Here is a 21,604-nt window from a genome sequence, read left to right as displayed (position 1 = left end):
GCGGGAGCGGACCGCTGGGCAAGATGGACCTCTGGTCTGCCTCAGCGGAGGCAACTTCTTATGTTCTTATGTATTTATTCACTAAAAAATTCTAAATCATGTGTGATTAATCTATTAATTCATCAGTTTATTAATTTTCTTTTTCATTCCCACCCCACACACTTTACCTTATTTATTTTATACTGGTTTAGTCTTTAGGGAATGTATGTTGTTTATATGCCTTCATTTCCCTTCTTCCTGAGTGCTAAGTCTGACATTTTTTCTTTTGGGAGTGTTATTATTTTCACAGGTGGTGAATTTTGTTATGGACTATATGATGTACGAGGCAACTCTCATTTAGACTGATGTCTGGTGCTGGTCACCTTTGAGATTCTGCCTGAGCCAGAGGTTTACGTGATCTGCGATGGGTTCATACTGATGTCCATTACTCTAAACCCTGTTTCTTCCCATTGAGTAATTGTTTTGTCAGACTTCCCACTTTCAGGTTTAAGGTGTTTTAGCCAATCTCTCAGTAGCATCTTTTCTAGGTTTATATTGGCTATATATTTTGAAAGGGTTTTGTTACTTTGCTGTTTTGAATATTTACAGTACAGCTTCCAAGATGATATTTTTCAGTAATTATTCGGCCTTACATGGAAGTTGTTTCTAGTGATTTTTCTTTTATTTAATAGGCTGCCCACTGTGTTCTGGCCCAAAATCCAGAGAATGTGGGACTGGCTCGATTCTACTGTCATACTCAGAAGACCATCAGCAAGCGATTAGTGCTAAGGCAGTAAGTTTTGACTTTTTCACTGTTTTTAAAGTGTTTTTATTTGGTAATAAATCTCTTTGTAAAAGGGGAGAGAACCCAAAGAAAAGTTCAGCCTTTTACAAATTTAAAGTATTTTTTCCTTCTATACTGGATCACCTCTCTTCAAACTAAAGGCAATGAAGACATAGAAAGCGTGCCTTTTTAATACACTTTATTTTACAAATTCCTAGCAAGAAGATTTGTTTACTGTCTACTAGCAGGACTGTGATACATGGAACAGTTGGGACGGTTAGGCCAGTGGCATTAAGGAGCAAATCTTACTTACTAGAACAATAGTGCAATAGGTGTCATTCTGGATCGACGGGTAATATCCCAGTGCCCACGAACCGTGCAGAATGAATCCATTCCAGTTGTTGAATCCCTCCTACTTTGCCAGAGGACTCTGCTGCCCCCTTCAGTTTTTTCCTTATGCATGCAAGCTAGAAGGAGTCTTTCTGATCTGTTCTGCTTATTTATTTTTTTGGTATTTTAATGATTTTCTCATCGCTTTCAGTGCTAAGAGCTCTGCCTGTGTGGCTGATAGGCCAGCCTGCAGAAGTGTTTTTGGAGCTTGTTGGGGTTCAGACCGTGCCAGCTTCTCCCACTAACAGGAACCACCAGCTAGAAGCGTTACTCTCGCGTGTGCTTCTCAAGAATAGACCTTGCAGCAGGCTCTTGACAAGAATGGGAAAATCCAGAAGACAATACTTCCAAGGATAGAAGGATTGGGAAGACAATGTGAATATGAAAACACAGCACAAGAAATAGAGACTTGTGGAAAGCTGATGCATAATGAATTTGCTATTACCCATGTAATAGTGCCAAAGCAGTATGCTGGAAAAGACTACAGTACAGTGATATGGAGAATGTGGAAGAATTATTCAGTGTTCAAGATCAACATGATCTCCTCACAGAAGAAAGACGGAGAGAAATAGAGAGGCCTGGACCAAAGGGGAAAGACAGGAGGCAGATACTGGAGAGGGGGGAGAGAAGGGAAGGAGATAGAGATGTCATACCATGGGGTGGAGTGGGAAGGAAGGAAAGGAGAAGAGAGAGATGCCAGAGCAAAAAAATGGAGAGGGGGTGAAGCTGAAATAAATCATGTACAAAGGAGAGAAAGGGCACAGGATATAGAGTTTATTGAAGGGACATAGAAAGAGGGAAGATACCATATGGAACAGAGAGATGGCGGACACTGGATGGAAAAGGCAGAAAGGATGGACAGCGGATGCAAGGGGCAGAGAGAGGGTGGACAGTAGATGGAATGGGTAGAGAGAGGGCAGAGGCTGGGTGGAAGGGGCAAAGAGAGAGGACAGATGTTGCATGGAAGGGAGCGAGGACAAATGCTGAATAGAAAGAAGAGAAAATGACTAAAGCAGAAACGACAAAAGGTAGAAAAAATATTTTTGTTGCTTTACGTAGAATCAAGTAGTATTGTAACTGTATTGATTAAAATTTATCATTAGGAAATGGAAATAAGGCAATTTTTTGGGGGGACTAAACCCCTTTCCTCAGGTCAGGACAGGATACCATAACAGCTGTATACTGTACTGTCTTGAAGAAAGATTTGGCCTCTGAAAGCTAATTGAAAAATGGATTAGTCCAATAAAATGGTGTATTGCCCACGTATTTATTTAGCAAGGGTATATAGAAGTAACCTCCACCAAAGCTCCAGAGTAATAAGATACTTTATTGAATATACATCAAATAATACATCAGATAATACCAAGCAATGCAGACAGACATTGGATAATATACAAGAAATGATCAGATAAACAAAGTACTTCACCATGATTGGCACGCCTCCTTCCAATACTGATTGGGAATCTAATCAATCAAGGGAAGAGACCCAACCCATGGCACTCCCGAGGCCGCAGCAAGATTCAAAGTCCAGTCTGTGACTCTCAGTTTTTTATAGCACAGAAAGTGCTGAATACCAGGCTGTCTCTTTCTCACAAACACTGCTGCTTCTGCAGTAACATGGATTTACTAAGGGGAGATCCTGCCAATCCATCCTGATCAGCTTCTTTGACTGGGTGACGAGGAAGCTGGATGTTGGGGAGTCCTTGGACATCGTATACCTGGACTTCAGTAAAGCATTCGATAGCGTACCACACCGCAGGTTGCTGAGCAAGATGAGTTCTATAGGATTGGGCGACACATTGATGAAATGGGTTGGGAACTGGCTTGGAGGTAGGCTTCAGAGGGTAGTGGTGAACGGCACCCCCTCCGAAATGACGGAGGTAATCAGTGGAGTGCTGCAGGGCTCGGTCCTGGGCCCGATCCGATTCAACATCTTTATAAGAGACTTGGCAGAAGAGTTGCGAGGTAAAATAACATTATTCGCCGATGACGCCAAACTAAGCAATGTAGTGGGCAAAAGCACAACAGACATAAATTCAATGTCCGACAACATGATACACGACCTACTCCTACTGGAGCGCTGGTCTAGGTCCTGGCAACTCAGCTTCAATGCCAAAAAATGCAAAGTCATGCACCTGGGCAGCCAAAATCCATGCAAGACTTACACCCTTGGCGAGATCCTAACAAGAACTGAAGCAGAACGAGACTTAGGGGTGATCGTCAGTGAGAACATGAAGACTGCCAATCAAGTGGAGCAAGCTTCATCCAAGGCAAGGCAAATCATAGGTTGCATACCCAGGAGTTTCGTTAGCCGTAAGCCTGAAGTCATTATGCCATTGTATAGATCCATGGTGAGGCCCCACCTGGAATACTGTGCAATTCTGGAGGCCGCATTACCGTAAGGATGTGCTGAGACTGGAGTCGGTCCAGAGAATGGCCACCCGGATGGTCTCGGGACTCAAGGATCTCCCGTACGAGGAACGGCTAGATAAGTTGCAGCTGTATTCACTCGAGGAATGCAGAGAGAGGGGTGACATGATCGAGACATTCAAGTATCTCACGGGCCGCATCGAGGTGGAAGAAGATATCTTCTTTTTCAAGGGTCCCGCGGCAACAAGGGGGCATCCGTGGAAGATCAGGGGCGGGAAACTGCACGGGGACACCAGGAAATTCTTTTTCACTGAAAGGGTGGTTGATCGCTGGAATAGTCTTCCACTTCAGGTTATTGAGGCCAGCAGCGTGCCTCATTTTAAGGCCAAATGGGATAGATATGTGGGATCTATTCACAGAGAAAGGTAGGGGAGGGTCATTGGGGTGGGCAGACTAGATGGGCCGTGGCCCTTATCTGCCGTCTATTTCTATGTTTGTATGTTTCTATGTAACAACAGGTGTCTCCCTTATCTCCTAACTTTCACAGATGGAATATGCTACTCAGGCCCTCCCTAATTGCAGTACCATAAGAAACTTTCCTCGGCCCTTCCCCAGTAAAACATGGACTAGTACAAGAGCTTGGCACAGATGTAAGGCAAGGCTTGCAGCTAAAAAGCAAGCAGACTTGAAGATTCATACCTAATATCCAAAGTGACTACTTGCCATGCCCTGGCCAGCCATGGGCATAACAAATGGTATTTTCATATTTCTCATTATTTGTTTTATTTCTATTTGTTAATTTGTAAAGTGGTGATTGTTATGTAGAAGTTTTTTTTCAAATTTACATCAACTGTCTTTATATTTTGCACAGTATTAGGGGATGTGTCACTGTTTCTGTGGTGTTGCATTGTATGCAGAGTCTGGTTTCTTGGTTCAGTTTAACTTTTGTCTACATATTTCTATTTTTAGTTTGTGATTATTCCATATTGGGCGAGGGTGTATCTGTGTTCTGTGTGTATGAAAAGGACATGGCTTTCTGTTAGCATCGACTACAGAATCAATTGACTGTATAGGATCTGGTTTGTTTAGTTTTACAATGCGTGTGTTGGTGTTCTAGTGCTCACTGCAGTGTTTAAGATGCTGCCTTTTCCTAGATGCACCCTTATTGTGTGACTCATGGATTATTACTAAAAATATATTTTTTTATATAGAGGGGGTTGTTAAAAAATTATCAGCACTGGCTGTCGTATATACATGGTACACCATTGGATTTAATGACCCTATTCTAACTTTAGTGTCACGTAGGTGTTGTCCCTCCCAATACACAGACACACACATTATAAAGAATTAAATTAAAGTTGTATTATAATCAAGCAGCTTTCAAATGACATTATAAGCAAATAAAAATAAAATATTTTAATACTTTGCTAATTATTACCTGCAATTTACCTATACTGTTTTGCCCTAGTTCTTACTTTGCACTATAGCAAAATAAAAAAGAAGCAGATAAAGATCAATCACACAGGTGTCCTTCAAGGCTCAGTAACACCTCTCCATAAATTATGTGGAAGAGGTCTGGAAGTGAGATCTCAGGAAGGGACCTAGTGATCAAAACATTATTAGAGGTGTTGTACAGCCATTTCTTGTATGACTGGATGTGCTATATTTATCTTTATCTTTTTCTTTTTTTTTTTATTTGTTTAAATTCATGCAGAAATAAATGGTTAGATTGAACCTAATGACTTCATTAACGCATTTCCCTTTTTTAAACCTCTATACCATTTGAAAGAGGGTGAATATCTAATTATTCACTTCTAGAATTGGTTACTTCTTAAATTTAGTAAAACTATTCTGGCACAAGTGTCAAACCTTAAAAAAGGAAGTCATATTGAGCATTGGAAAATAATAATAATGAACTAATAAAAATAGTATACATTTAATTTCCCCACCCCCAAATTTCCCCGTCCCTAGTACGGCATTTCCTCCAGAATTTGTTAATTTGATGTGAAGAGCCTTTCAGGACAGCTGAACTTCCAAAGGGAAGTCTAGCAGCACTTTTGAAGGCACAAGTGGGGGCAGGGGCACCCAGGGTACGTCTGCTTCACTGACTGTTGCTGGCCAAGATCTAGAGGACCTTTCCAAGGGAGATTCAGAGGATGGTCTCTTACTATGCCCTTGCTGTCTCAGGGCTTGCCCTCCCTGTCAGGAGATGCAGGGCTATAGATAGGTTCAAGTACGTTAGACCCCGTAGTGGCCTTCGATCAAGAGAATGATCTACGGTCCTCCAACTGTTCAAACCCTTGTCTCTGTTGGATCTTATTATTGATTCTCTATGGGAGTTAAACTTAGACTCCAAGCTCCCTCCTCTGTTTTGTTGGGGTGAGAGCTCAGTCTTCTAAGTTTCCTTGGCATCCTGATATCAATGTATTGGTCACAGAGCATTGGGATGCTACAGAAGGGTCCCTTAAAATAGCCAGAACTATGGCTTGGCTGTATCTGATGGCACAGGTATGTCACCAGCTGTTTGCTCAGTCCAGGGTGGATTGTTGTCTCAGCTCGCCGTTCTCTGTGGCTCCAGGGTTATGTGGCATCTAAGGCTAAGCTTACTAAATTTCCCTTTTGGGGTGCTTTATTTTTTTGGCGAAAATTTTTACAAGTTGGTTCAGGCCTTGATTAACTCTTGATTAACTCATTTTCCTGAGGACCATTCTCGCCTGTGTGTGGGGGGTGGTGTTGCCTGGGGGCAGTTGTGTGATTTTTGTCAATACTGCCCTGGTCGGGGATTCTTTTCCTTCCAGTTGGGGTGCCTGTGTGGAGGTGGGGGGTTGTGACTCCTCTAGAGACCCCCTCCATCGCCCGCCCAGCCCAATGACTCCTTGTGGGCCCATTCCCTGGTGCTGGTGGGTACCCAGTTGCGGGAGTTTTACCAAGGGTGGGTCAAGATCCCTGGAGGCCTTACACAAGGAGGGCATCCTGGTTCATTCCTATCTGGATGACTGGTTGATTCGAGCAAAGTCTTTTCAGGAGAGCTCCAGGGTTATGACTCGGATTGTGGAGTTCCTGCAGTCATTGGGATGGGCGGTCAACTTGTCCAAAAGCTGGTTGACTATCTCAGCGCCTGGTGTACCTCAGGGTTCTCTTCAACACCAGCTTGGGGAGAGTATTCCTCCCAGAGGCCTGAGTATGCAAGTTGCAGTTGCAGATTTGATTTCTGATGAATTGTTGGTGTCCTTGAATGCAGGATTTTCTTCAGGTCTTGGGGTCGATGGTGGCCTCCCTGGATGTGGTCAGGTGGGCTCGGGTTCACATTCGCCCACTTCAGTATGCTCTTCTTCAGCAGTGGTCGCCTCAGATGGCACGATCTGGACTTTCCCATTCCTCTTCAGGGGTTAGTTTGTCACAGCCTCCACTGGTGGCTACAGGCTTCCAATTTTGTGCTGGGAGTGAGTCTGGATCAGCCTCAGTGGACAGTACTTCTCACGGACACCAGTTTCTTCAGTTGGGGAGTTCAGTGTCTCGGTCGCTCAGCTCAGGGCAGCTGGTCTCTGGAGAAGGCATCCTGGTCTATCAATGTTCTGGAGACCAGAGCCATCTGGTTAGGGTTACTAGCGTTCCAGATGTTGCTAACTGGCAAGTTGGTTCGGGTTCTCTCAGACAATGCCACAACGGTGGCTTACGTCAATTGTCAAGCGGGAACCAAGAGTCGTCTGGCTTCTCTGCTCATGGCTTGGGCAGAGGCTCATCTTCTGGACCTCTCTGCTTCCCACATTGCAGGAGTGGAGAATATCCAGGCAAACTTCATTAGTCAATGAGTGGTGTCTTGGGTCCGCAGCCTTCGAGTTGATTGTGCAGGCTTGGAGCCAGCCTGTCGTGGACCTGATGGCCACGAGTGTCAACACCAAAGCACCATGGTTTTTCAGTTGGTGCAGGGTATTTTCAGGCTGATGGGCTGGATGCTCTGGTGCTAGCCTCCTGTACATATTTCCCCTGTGGCCGATGGGCAGAGTCGTTCTCTGCATTGCTCGTTACCTTGGCCGCATGATCTTGTTAGCTCTAGACTGGCCCAGGTGCCAGTGGTATGCAGTAGAGAATGACAAGGTGGCTGTTACCCGTGGCTAGCCATGGGTAACCCGCCGAAACGGTGGGGGGGGGGGAGGAATTGCTCACTGCAGGACAAGGCAATCCACCGCCCCATGGAGTGGTGAATGGCTTTGTCCACGCAGTTAAGGAGGGAAAGTGCACGGTCACAGATCGCGCGCGGCCCCCTCCCTCCTTCCTACCTACCGAATGTTATCTCCCTCCCCCTTACTTTTGCGGCACGTTAGTAAAGTAACTTGTTGAGCCTGCCTGCCTGCAGTCGCGTGTGTGTGGGCGGAAGCTTCTACTGACACAACTGTCCCTCCTGACGAAATTGTCCCTCTCCACTTTCTCTATGCCCTTCATGATCTTATAGGTCTCCATCATGTCCCCTCTAAGTCTCCGCTTTTCCAGGGAAAAGAGCCCCAGTTTCTCTAATCTTTCAACATATGAAAGGTTTTCCATACCTTTTATCAGTCACGTCGCTTTCCTCTGAAGTCTCAAGTATCTCCATATCCTTCCTAAGGTACAGAGACCAATACTGGATGCAGTACTCCAGATGCGGATGCACCATCGCCTGATACAACGGCAGGATAACTTCTTTCGTTCTGGTTGTAATACCTTTCTTGATAATACCTAGCATTCTGTTCGCCTTCTTAGAGGCCGCTATGCACTGTGCCAACGGCTTCATTGTCTTGTTCACTAGTACCACCAAGTCCTTTTCTAGGCTACTTTCACCCATTACCAGCCCTCCCATCGTATAGCTGTACATCGGGTTCCTGTTTCCTACATGCAAGACTTTACATTTCTCTACATTAAACTTCTACTGCCATCTTTTCGCCCACTCTCCTAGTTTGTTCAGGTCCCTTTGTAAATCTTCACAGTCCTCTTTAGTCCTAACTCCACTAAATAGTTTGGTGTCGTCTGCAAATTTTATTACTTCACACTTCGTACCTGTTTCTAGATCATTTATAAATACATTGAACAGCAGCGGTCCGAGTACCGACCCCTGCGGAACATCACTCGTGACCCTCCTCCATTCAGAGTAGTGGCCCTTCACTCCCACCCTTTGCCTTCTACCTGCCAACCAATTTCCGATCCATCTATGTACGTCTCCTTCCACCCCATGGTTCTTCAGTTTCCGCAGTACCTTGTCAAAGGGGTACCTTGTCGAAGGCTTTTTGGAAATCCAAGTATACGATGTCTATGGGGTCCCCTTTGTCCATCCGTTTGTTGGCTTGTTTTCATCAGTTTGTTCCTTTCTAGATACTCATCGATGCTGTTTTTTATCAGCGCTTCTGCCATCTTCCCCGGAACCGAAGTCAAACTTACCGGTCTGTAGTTCCCCGGGTCGCCTCTCGATCCTTTTTTGAAGATGGGCATAACATTAGCTATCTTCCAATCCTCCGGGATCACGCCTGTTTTCAGGGATAGATTGCAAACCTGCTGTAGTAGTTCCGCTATTTCCTCCTTTAGTTCTTTCAATACCCTAGGATGGATTCTGTCCGGGCCCGGAGATTTGTCAGTTTTTAATCTATCTATCTGCTTGCATACGTCTTCAAGGCTTAGTTCCATGGATGTTCATTTTTTCTGCTTGATCTCCCTTGAAGATTTTTTCAGGTTCTGGCACGTTGGATGTGTCCTCTTTTGTAAATACTGACGAAAAGAACATGTTTAGTCTATCCACCACTTCTTTTTCCTCCTTCACCACTCCTTTCCTATCTCCGTCATCCAGCGGTCCCACCTCCTCCCTTGCCGGCTGCTTCCCTTTAACATATTTGAAGAACGGTTTGAAATTTCATGCTTCCCTGGCTAGCCTCTCTTCATATTCTCTTTTTGCTCTTCTAACCACGAGGTGCATCCTTTTCTAAATCTGGGGATATACAGATTTTGTGCCTCGCTTACCATGTCCTTGAATAATGACCAGGCTTGCTCTATAGTCTGTGATTTCTTTGATCTGTTCCTAAGTTTCTTCCTTAGCATTACTCTCATTGCTTCGTAGTTTCCTTTCTTGAAGTTAAAAGTTGTCGCTGTGGTTCTCTTTCCCTTCGTTATTCCTACTTTAACTTTGAACTTGATCATATTGTGATTGCTGTTTTCCAACGGTCCCACTACTTCCACTTCCTTTGCAGGTCCTCTTAGCCCATTAAGGATTAGATCCAGAGTGGCATTCCCTCTCGTTGGTTTTCTGACAAGCTGCTCCATGAAGCAGTCCTGTATAGCCTCCAGGAATCCGGTCTCCCTAGCGCATTGTGAGATTCCAAGACTCCAGTCTATCCCGGGATAGTTGAAGTCTCCCATAACAATTGTGTTACTGCTTTTACATTCTTGCATCATCTCGCCCTGCCAGCTAAGCATCTCTTTCTCTAGTTTAGCAGCCAGAACTTTGATTTTATAAGGAAGGAATAAGCGAAATATTGCAGTACCGAGGCTTGTATGGATGCTGTGGGGATAGTAGTCGCGGAGACAGTGGCCGCAGGGACAGGGGGCGGTGACAGGGATGGTGGTCTCGGGGACTTGGCAATGAAGGGGACAAATTTTTTCCCCGTGTCATTATCTAGTATGCAGATCTGGAATATAGAGTATTGTTTAAATTTTCTTGTACAGTAAAACCTTGGTTTGCGAGCATAATTCGTTCCAGAAGCAGCTTGTAATCCAGAGCACTCATATATCAAAGTGAATTTCCCCATAAGAAATAATGGAAACTCAGACGATTCATTCCACCACCCAAAAACTTTAATACAACATACTATATGTACTCGTATTGCAAGACCTTGTTCATTTGGAACAGTCACTACACTCCTGCAGCGTCAGAAAGAGAAGAACCATCGGCTCAGTTGTGATGTGTGTATATTGTATGTACTTGTATTGCAAGACATTGCTTGTATATCAAGTAAAAATTTAATAAAATGTTTTGCTTGTCTTGCAAAATACAGTGGTACCTTGGTTTACGAGTGCACCAGTTTGCGAGTGTTTTGCAAGACGAGCAAAACATTTGCAAACTTGGTGCCTCGTAAACCGAGCTTGCCTCGCTGTACGAGCGCCCCCGCGATCCGCCATCTCCCCCGCTCGCGTTGCCCCCCCCTCCACCGCGATCCTACTTCCCCCCCCCACCCCCCCGAGCACATCAGTGACACTAACTTTACCCCGTCTTGGCACCAGTGCCGGTGCCCGAAGATCCTCCCTCTTCTCTCCTTTTTACATGAGTCATTCCAGCTTCAGTGCTCTCTTCATTTTTATCTCTCCTACACCAGATCTACCATCGTTGTCCCTCTCTGCTTATTTTTTTGCTGACCCTTTCCTATCATTAATCTCTACTTTCTCATGCCTGTCTCCCCCTTCCCCTCCTCTAATCTCCCTGCCAGCTGTTTCCTTCCTTTTTTCATTCTCCCTTCCCTCCTCCTCCTGTCCAACAGTAACTCTCTTCCCTTCCTCCCCTCCCAGCAGCATCTCTTCTTCTCCCTCTCCAGTAGCAGTTGTCCCTTTTTTCCCTTGCCCAGCAGCTTCCCTTCAGGTCCAGTAGCAGCTGTCCCTTTTTTTCCCTTGCCCAGCAGCTTCCCTTCAGGTCCAGTAGCAGCTATCCCTTTTTTTCCCTTGCCCAGCAGCTTCCCAGACTCCTTTCCCTCCTCCCCTCCCAGCAGCATCTCTTCTCCCTCTCCAGTAGCAGCAGTCCCTTTTTTCCCCTTGCCCAGCAGCTTCCCAGACTCCAATAGTGGCTTTCTCCCCTCTGCAGCTCTCCTTTACTTCCGAGTGCAGCAATTCAGGAAGGCAGCCTCGGGTCCTTTGTTGGGTCGCACCGCCTCTGAGAAAAGAGGAAGTTGCATCATCAGGCAGCCACGGCTCGGCAAAAGCCCCAAGGCTGCCTTCGTGAATCGCTACGCTGGGAAGTAAAGGAGAGCTGCAGAGAGGGGAGAAAGCCACTGTCGGAGGCTCCCCAAGATCTCTCCGACCCAGCGTACTTCAGCTGTTGATCTTGCCGGCCCTGCACGGACCGGCAGGAAATTGAATTGAGTCAATATCGCCGGCCCTGCGCGGACCGGCAAAAATTTCCTGCGGACCGGTTGAAGAACAGTGCTCTAGGGAGCAGGTTGTGCTGCGGCCGGTTCCTTCTTTTCTGCTGAAGGTGGTCTTGTCTTTTCATGTAAACCAATCTTGGGTAGTCAGGAGTAGAGAATGACACGGGGAGCGATCCCCGCAGGGAGCCGCGGCGTGGCTGCGGTTTGGCTGCGGGCTATGGAGACTCCATAGCCAAATCGCCGCAGACACGGGGTCAAAAGTTTTCACCGCACGCAAAAACGGTGAAAAGATTTGTCCCTGCAGGCAAATGTACCCCCTTCTATGTACCGCTATTTACCTTGTCTTCACCGTGAGTCTTTGGTTCGGGACCGGGTGTCAGATTTTTTCCGGCGGCCATGTTTGTCTCCGCGTGGTTTGTCTCCTCAACCTGACTTGCACGTTGCCGCATTGACTCCGCCCCCTAATATACAGGCTCTTCATTGGTCGGTTCTTTTTGCTCAAAGAAGAGGACCAATCGCTACTGCCACACCTGATATTTAATGGGTTGTAGTGCAGCAGTAGCGATTGGATTTCGGAGCCGAGCCCAGGATTTGAATTTTGTTTGCAGTCGCTGCCTCGCTTGGATTCACTCGTTTCACTTCGTCAGGTACAAGTAAGTGTTCTCCCCGGCTGATTTAGATGACCACCCAGCTAATCCTGCTGCTGCCGCCGATGCTCCTTCCCGGGCTAACTCGCCGCCGAAAATTTTGCTTGATGCCTGCCTTTTTTTGCCAGCATGCTTTTACTTGCTTTGGGCCTTCCTCGTTGCCGGATCCTGCCTACTTTCTGTTTCCGCGAAGGCAGGACCCGGCAGCGAGGAAGGCCCGAAGCAAGTAAAAGCAGCAAGTTGTAAGCTTCCCTCCGGGCCGGAGCTCTATCGTGTGCATGCCGGCTTCCCTTCTCTTCCCCCCCTCCCCCCTCTGGGACGCTACTTCTGGTTTCGGAGGGAAGAGAAGGGAAGCCAGCACGCACACAATAGAGCCCCGGAGGGAAGCTTACAACTTGCTGCTTTTACTTGCTTCGGGCCTTCCTCGCTGCCGGGTCCTGCCTTCGCGGAAACAGAAAGTAGGCAGGTCCCGGCAACGAGGAAGGCCCGAAGCAAGTAAAAGCAGCAAGTGTAGTGGTATACCATTTGAGGAAAAAAAAAAAAAAATGCACGGACGTCGGACCTGATTCTGCTTGCTCTCGCCACGGACACGGACCGACATGGACCTCAGATTTTTAAGGCGGTACAGGTTTAGATCCGCGAGGTCCGTCAAGTCCGCGAGGTCCATCAGGTCCGTGAGGTCCGCGTTTTACCCCTTCCCCAACCTTGGTGTTTATTGTGGTCAGCCAGGAAGAATGAAATCAAAAAAGTTTGAGTTTAATCTTCAATTTCTTTAAGTTTAGTCAAGCTGTGATTTGAACTTTATAGGCTTTTTTTTTTCATCCTTTAACTGGCAGGCAGAAGAATGCTCCATTTTATTAATCTTGCAAAGTCTGATACAGGAAAAGCTAGAAGTGCATCAAGATTTAAGGAGCTTGGGGTGTGCAAATCTACTTAATGCAGAGATTACAGTAAAACAAAATCACTTTTCTATTTCACTGCAGCTCTAAGAGGTTCTTTTGCCCTTAGCTATAGTCAAATGATGGATAGGAATATGTTTATTTCATTTAAGTTAAGGGAAAACAATATTTTTTCTGAGTATCCTTTAAATAATGGTTCACAAATTAATTCAGCCTGTTTTAAGGCTGGGTTTTGTTTTTCATATTATTGCTTCTATTTTTATAATCCTTAAAAAATAAGGGGCAATTTTCCAAGTGGGTTCTTCCTCGTAGGCACCCTGAGACTGTACAGGGAACGCCTATTCTATAGCAGTGAATGGGCTCCCAGGTTCCATTACAGAATGGTAGCATATAGCCTTAGATTCAGGCGCCTTACAGTTAAAGCAGCCATAGAGCATGTCCACTTGTGGGAGAAATGATTTTATTTTCAGTTTAGTGATCAAAATGTGTCTGTTTTGAGAATTTATATCTGCTGTCTATATTTTGCACTATGGCCCCCTTTTACTAAATCGCAATAGCGGTTTTTAGCACATGGAGCCTATGAGCATTGAAAGCAGTGCAGGGCATTCAGCGCATCTCCCTGCGCTAAAAACCGCTATTGCGATTTAGTAAAAGGGGAGGGGGGGTATATTTGTCTATTTTTGTATAGTTGTTCCTGATGTGACATTGCATAAAATCATCTGCCTTGATCTCTTTGAAAACCTGCGGAATATATATGAGGTGGGGGAAGATTAGTGATAGAAAAATTGTATGAAAAATGACTATTTTCAATTTAGTGATCAAAATGTGTCAGTTTTGAGAATTTATATCAGTTATCTATATTTTGCATTATATTTGTCTATTTTTCTATAGTTGTTTCTGAAGTGACATTGCATATTTTAGTCATCTGTCTTGACCTCTTTGAAACAAATATTAATTAATATTTTCTCTGCATACAGTGTGCTTTGTGTTTCTTTTAATTTTGTGGTTGCCATAATGAATTAATATTATATACAGTAGTGATGCTGATGTTTTAAGATTTTGGAGAAATAAACAAGAATGCTGGCCAAAATTAGCAAAAGTTGCACGAGGGATACTGTGCATTCCAGCTACCAGCACATCTTCAGAGAGGGCATTCTCTATTGCAGGAAGGACAGTGGAAGAAAGGAGAACTAGACTGAATCCAGAGATTGTGGATGATTTGTTGTTCATATACGGGTTAAAAAATAAGGACAATTAAAAAGTACAGGTTGTGTTTTGTTTTTGTATAGTTAACTAAGTTGTAAAGTTGTAAAGAATGTTTCCTTTATACGTTAATAAAGATAAGTATATAAAATCATACCTGTTTGAGGCTTTTATGCATGCTGCGGTGACGGTGACGGGGCGGTGAATGGGATGGCAGTGGCGGTGACGGGGCGGTGAAAGGGATGGCGGTGGCGGTGACGGGGCGGTGAAGGGAATGGCGGTGACGGGGCGGTGCAGAGGATAGTCGGCTGGTGACGGGGACAAATTTTTTCCCCGTGTCATTCTCTAGTCAGGAGGACTCTTTGGATCAGAGGCAGTTGCGCAAGTTGGATGTCTGTTGGGTCCTTTGCTCTTTTGTTCAGCGGACCCAGGAGTTCTGTTAGTCTGTCTTTTTGTCCTCGTGGTTGACCCTCGTAAGGGGGACAGTGCTTCTAAGGCTACCATTGCGCGCTGGATTAAGGAGGCTGTCGCTTCTGCTTATCTTCAGAAGAAGCCTATTCCAGAATTTCTCAAAACTCATTCCACTTGGGGTCAGGCGGCTTCTTGGGCTGAGTCTTCTCTTATGCCTCCGGTAAATATCTGTAAAGGTGTGGTTTGGTCTTCTCTCCATTCTTTTGTGTGACACTACTATAGGTGTGTCGGGACACGGTGTTCAGTGAGCATGTTCTTGTGGTGGCCCTTTGGTACATCCCATCAGTTTCTGGAGAGACGATAAAGAAGGAGAAATTAGGTTCTTACCTGCTAATTTTTTTTCTTTTAGTTCCTCCAGTCTGGCACAGACCCTGCCATGTCATTTTTATTCGGAGTTTTGTGCGAAGAGTACGGTTTCTTTTTGTCTGGGTTGTTAGGGGAGATTTGGTGTAGCTGGCAAGCTGTGGGGATGTTTTTGAAGGTTCTTATTCTATTCAATGTTCAACAGTATGTCTATTAGTTACTATTTTCCTTCTGGGTGTGTTGTTGCTGTTGTAGTTCACAGTTCTTAGTTTCTTAGTTCTACTTGGCTATTCGTCAGACTGATTGTACTTGGGGATTGCACATCCCTCTTATACTACAGCCAAAAGTTTGTGTGTCTCCACCTGCTGCTCCACCCATCAGTTTTTGTGCCAGTCTTGAGTAAAAAGTTTCAAGTTTCAAGTTTATTAGGATTTTATATACCGCCTATCAAGGTTATCTAAGCGGTTTTTACAATCAGGTACTCAAGCATTTTTCCCTCTCTGTCCCGGTGGGCTCACAATCTATCTAACGTACCTGGGGAAAAGAGAGAAAATTAGCAGGTAAGAACCTAATTTCTGCTGGGTAGGCTATGATTCGTCTGTAAGAAGGAGTAACCAACAGCTAAGTGGCCAAGTGGCAGAAAATTTTGAGTCCTTTTCAAACTTGGTACTCTTAAATGGGAATTTGCTTTATTAGTATTTTAGAATTTCATTTCACTGTTGCCTGCCTAGTGGATAAAATTGGGGATTGGGGTACACAAAATTGTAAAGATCAGAGGTTTTTAAAGGTGTAACATTTATATAATTTTTGCCTATAATATCCTTATTTGTTGGTTTCTCTCTGGGTCAGTTACTCCAGATGTGTATTTTTGTACATACCATAACTGTAAGAACCTCACTCCTAATCAGGGTTTGTAGAGTATGATTTTGGTCTCTCAAATTTACTGCTAACTCTTGTGGTAAAACTCGCATCATCCTAAAGAAAACCACCCTCTGGAGTTTATAAGTTGTAACTTAACCAGGTGTGTTTGAAAATCCTTTTTTGGTGTAGTCTATGGCACCCAAAATGATGGGAAATATTTCTGTATCTTTCTGCCACATTTTCTTGGTTCTTTGAAAGTTGTTTTGACATGTTTTAATTGTCAACTTCTCCAATAAAATACTCTAGAAGCTGTGATGTAAAATCTTATTCATTTTTTTTTTATGTGTATCACTTCATCAGGATTTCAAATAATGAGATGGTGTAGTCTGCACTTAAGGTACTATTGCACTTGTTTCCAAAATGGGTTCTTTTATGTAATTTGATGCCAGTCGAGATTAGAACATCATCTCAAATATATTTAAGGAGAGGCAGAGATATTCTTGTGTCTGTATCAAATAAAATGATCATGTTTGCATAACAACCTTTCAGCATTAGATAGCTGTCAACAAGATTTTGAAGCATTGGCATAATTATCTATCAATTGTCTTTATTTTTTCTGCAGAGATCCATCAGTGAAAAGAACAATTTGCAAGAGATGCTGCTCTCTTCTCCTTCCTGGAATCACAGCAACAATACGACAGAGAAGTGAGTTCAAAATTGATCATTCAGCCCTTTCTGTATTTTTTCTCACTCCTCTCTCAAATCACTGCCTGTTAAAGAACCATAGCTGCTTCACTCTTTAACTCAAGTGAGCCCTAAATCTTTTAGTTGTGACAAAATCATTTCACACCTCTCCTTCACCAGCAGTGAATGCTTGCTATCCTACGCAGACATCTTTCTCTTAATTCCACTCAATGCAGATGTTAAGGAAGTTTCCATAAAAGTCTTTAAAGGCATTAACAAAATTTTACTTTTGGGCATTATCCAACAAACTAAAATTAAATACCACCAAAACCAAATTATATTGGTTCCACAATGCCACACAGTCTGTCTCCACAAGCCTGTCATTACCCTCAGGTACTTGGAATCCTGCTAGACTCCACACTATCTTAGGAACTCCAATTCTCCAAATTTTGAAAAACAAACCTTTCTAACAGTTTGAAACAACTAAAATTGATAAAACCTTACTTCTATAACAATCACTTTGCTATATTGGTCCAAATGCTAGTACTAACACAACTAGACTATTGCAACTCACTCTGTGCTGGCATAACCTCTTCTCAAATGCACAAACTCCAAATGATTCAGAATACAGCAATCACATTGATCTTCGGCTTAAAAAAATATGACTCTGTCTCTTATTATATACTACACTGGCTTCCCACAAATGCTAGAATTATGTTCAAACTATCTTATATTGTATATCACACCCTTAATACCAACTCGCCACAACAAATAATTATTATCCCAGAACAAGCAGGCAGCATATTCTCACATATGGGTGATGTCATCCACAGAGCCCGGATGCGGACAGCTTCGCAAGCAGACTTGCTTGTAGAACTTCAGAAAGTTCTCAACTGCCGCACCGCGCATTAACTAGTGCCTTCCTGCCCAGCGCAGGGCGTGTCTCCTCAGTTCTCAGTTTTCCACAAAGCCGAGAAGTCCTATTTCGATGCTTCGCGCTAGACTCGGTTCTACTTCGTGCCTTCTCTCACCGCGGCTCGCGTTTCTTTCTTTTCAGGGTTTCTGTGTATTTCTTGCGCGTTTCATAAAAAAAAAAAAGAGAGAGAGACTTATTTTTTCTTTCAGTCACAGCGGGGCCTGTCTCGCGGCCTAGCCGGCGGGTTTCGACTTAGCTGCAGCTGTCTTCCCGTTTATGTCCCGGCCAGTAACAGGCTTCAAGAAGTGTAGCCATTGCCAGCATGCGATCTCCTTCACTCACCCACATCGATGGTGTATTCAGTGTTTGGGAGCTGACCATTGTCCGGAGTTGTGTTTTCACTGTGCTACCCTTCAACCTCGTGTCCGCAAACATCGTCGAGTTCAGGTGGAAAAACTCTTCGGAGGTATGGATCCACTTGCCCCGGTCTCGACCTCAACCTCGAATCCGGTCAAGCTTACAGGAGTTCCCCCTTCTGCCTCGACCTCGGCTTCAGCTATAATCAAGCCATCCTCGTTCGGCGGGTCCTCGAGTAAATCTGATGAGACGCTTGCCTCGCTGCCTCCAAGCCGAAGAGTCATTCTTCCTCCTCTTCCTCGGAGACTATAGCACAACAACAGATCATACCGAGTATTTAAGAATGACTCCTTTTCATACAGCTGGGATAACTCCTGTGGTGTTCCGCAGGGCTCCCCCCTGTCACCCACCCTGTTTAATGTCTACCTTGCCTCCCTGGGTAACCTTCTGCAAAACCTCAAGCTCAAATTTTTCATCTACGCAGATGACATCACAACAGTCATCCCGCTATCCAGTTTCACACCAGAATTCCTCACCTCCCTTTCAAATACACTTAATCAGATAGAACTTTGGATGCTATCCTACAGACTAAAACTAAACCCCGACAAAACAAAATTTTTCCTGGCTAGTCCCAAAGACAAAATCAAAGACACCACAATTCAAGTAAAAGGATCAACCTTTCCCCTCGAACAAACCTTAAAAATATTGGGAGTCACACTGGACAAACACCTATCCCTGGAGAAACACACTGACATTACAGTTAGGAAAAGCATCTCGGTGCTCTGGAAACTACGCACCATAAAAAAATATTTTGACGACACGTCATTCCACCTGCTAGTACAATCCTCCATTCTCAGCATACTGGACTACTGTAATATCATTTACCTGAGCTCCACGAAGAAAACTATCAGAAGACTCAGAATGATCCAGAACACCGCTGTCCGCCTTATATTTGGCCTAAAAAAATGGGAACATGTCACCCCTTTTTACCACAAACTTCATTGGCTGCCATTGGAATCCAGAGTCCTATTTAAATTTGCCTGTTTCTGTTACAAAACAGTATTCGGTCTAGCCTGAGAAATGTGCCCTTTGAAGTGGTGTTTTCTCAAGCCATTCTTGGAGTAATCCCCTAGCATGTTTGGGTTTCTATCCTGAAATATGCATTAGAGTGATTTGCAGGTGAAGTTTACAGTGAAAGATTAAGTTTACAGTGAACTGGCAAGACTCAAGGTGAACAAAGCCATGGAACCAGACAATTTGCACCCAAGAGTGCTCAGAGAATTGAGCGATGTCCTGGCGAAACCATTGGCTGAGCTATTCAATCTCTCCCTAAGAAGGGGAAAGTTCCCCTGGACTGGAAATTAGCTATTATCCCAGGACAAGCAGGCAGCATATTCTTGACTGATGGGTGACGGCACCGACGGAGCCCCGGTACGGACACTTTTAGAGTGATTGCACTCTAAGAACTTGGAAAGTTCTAGAGGCCGCACCGCGCATGCGCGAGTGCCTTCCCGCCCGACACAGGCGCGCGGTCTCCAGTTTCTTAGTTTCCGCGGAGCTAAGAAGACGCGTTTTTCAACAGCCGTTGAAAATTTTTCTCCACGCCTTCCCGCTCGCGAAAACCCCTTTGGCTCTATTGCCTCTTTTCTTTTCTTTTATTTTTGTAAAAAAAAAAAACTTTTGTTTTTTTTCTTCATTTTTGGTTTTTCCCCGGCGGGGCCTTCTGCCACCATCGAGGCCTTGGCCTACGATTTGGCGGAAGCCGTTTTTCCTTTCATGCCCCCTCAGCCAGGGTTCAAAAAGTGCAGCGGTGTGCACGGCCTATCTCCCTTACGGACCCGCACAACTGGTGTCTACAGTGCCTGGGTCCGGAGCATCAGGCGTCCACCTGCACCCGCTGTGCCACGTTGAAAAAACGTATTTTAAAGAATCGTGAAATTCAACAACGATTACTTTTCAGTACCGAGATGTCCGATCCCGCGACATCGACACCGGTATCAGCTCCGGTACAGTCGGCACCTACATCATCGACACCGCGTGACACCGCGCCGGCGTCGCAACACCCAGGTAAGCCGGCTAAGAAGCCTTCCCCGCTGGAGCGTCCTCCGGTCTCGATTGCAGCGAGTCCAGTCCTGCCGACCGTGAGGCGCCAGCGGAAGCGCTCCGCCCCTATTTAGGTGAGTCCCTCGACATCGGGCTCCTCATCTCCGGGGTGTAGAGCAGCACCGCAGGTACCGCAAAAGAAAAAGGCAGTACCGGTGCCTTCATTAGATGATCGCATAGCGGCCATCCTCCAAGTGCAGCTTAAGGAGCAATTACAACAGCTCCTTGCGGCTATCTTGGCTCCGAATCTCCCGGTGCCGGTCCGTACTGAGCCACCGGTACCGGCAGTGGAACAGCCTGTATTGTCTGCATCTACTGTTTCGGTACCGGTGCATTCGGCCTCATCGGTATCGATGCCACTCCTCGCACCGGAGCCGACATCCCACCACCAGTCGGTACAAACTTCGGCACCGATGCGACCGGTGACTTCTCCCGGTACCGCATCGATGAGGTCGGGTAAGTCACTGCGCAAGTCTCGACACTTGGAACCATCCACCCCTGAGTCTCGGGACCGTAGTTCCCATATTAGGGACCCTGATCTGTGGGGTGATTCCGAAGAACCTTTTCTATCAGAGGGTGAGTGTTCTTCGGATGGGGATGATCCTGTTGTTCCTGACCCATCCTCCAAGCATGACTCTTTGTCTTTTTCTTCCTTTTTAAAAGACATGTGTGAGTCTCTTTCTATTCCTTTGGAGGCTGAGTCTAAAAAGTCTAAAGCCTTTCTTGATGCCCTTGACTTCGACCAGCCTCCAAAGGAATTTTTGAAACTCCCTCTCCATGACATCCTGAGGGAAACATTTTACAAAAATCTAGAGACTCCTCTTACTGTTCCGGGAGCTCCCCGCAAATTGGACTCTCTATACAAAGTCATCCCTATTCCAGGGTTTGACAAACCCCAGCTTCTACATGAGTCCCTTCTTGTGGAATCTACACTTAAAAAGTCATCAGGAGCTAGTGTTTATGCTTCTGTCCCTCCTGGCAGAGAAGGTAAAGCCATGGATAAATTTGGTAAGCGTCTTTACCAGAATGCAATGCTCGCCAATAGATCTGGCAACTATGCTTTTCATTTTTCATTCTATTTAAAGCATCTCCTTACCACCATGGCTTCTTTTGAGTAGTACCTTCCTGAGCGAAAACGACTGGCGTTTCGCCAATGTTCTTCTTCACTTTTCCAGCTGAGAAAATTTATGGTAAGATCTATTTACGATACTTTTGAACTTACCTCTAGAGCAACAGCTATGTCTGTGGCCATGCGCCGCCTTGCCTGGCTGAGGGTATCTGAGCTTGATGTCAACCATCAAGACCGGTTGGCTAATGCACCGTGCTTAGGGGATGAGCTGTTTGGAGAGTCTATGGACTCAACTACCCAAAAGCTCTCCGCCCATGAAACACGCTGGGATACTCTCCTCAAGACAAAAAAGAAACCACCATCGGCACGGCCTTTCAGACAACAATCGGCCTACCAACGCCGTTATGTAGCTCGTCCTCTGCAGTCAGCTCCACAACAAGCTAGAAGGCAGCGTCAGCAGCAACGGCAGACACCT

The 21,604-nt window shown here is 45.2% G+C and overlaps 1 protein-coding gene across 6 annotated transcripts in view; it reads left to right on the top strand.

Moving 5' to 3' along the window:
• Positions 1-21,604, top strand: part of RPP21 (ribonuclease P/MRP subunit p21) — a 60,873-nt gene that overhangs the window by 12,067 nt on the left and 27,202 nt on the right. For all 6 annotated transcript variants that reach the window (XM_033941331.1, XM_033941336.1, XM_033941335.1 and 3 more), the window contains exons 3-4: positions 672-772; positions 16,623-16,705. In XM_033941331.1, the coding sequence (XP_033797222.1) occupies positions 672-772; positions 16,623-16,705 (184 nt within the window). The remainder of the gene's footprint in view (positions 1-671; positions 773-16,622; positions 16,706-21,604) is intronic.

The sequence above is a fragment of the Geotrypetes seraphini genome, chromosome 4 (genome assembly GCF_902459505.1).
Source record: "Geotrypetes seraphini chromosome 4, aGeoSer1.1, whole genome shotgun sequence".
Taxonomy (NCBI): Eukaryota; Metazoa; Chordata; class Amphibia; order Gymnophiona; family Dermophiidae; genus Geotrypetes; species Geotrypetes seraphini.
Note: the sequence above shows the minus strand (reverse complement) of the source record. Positions and strands in the feature narration are given on the sequence as shown.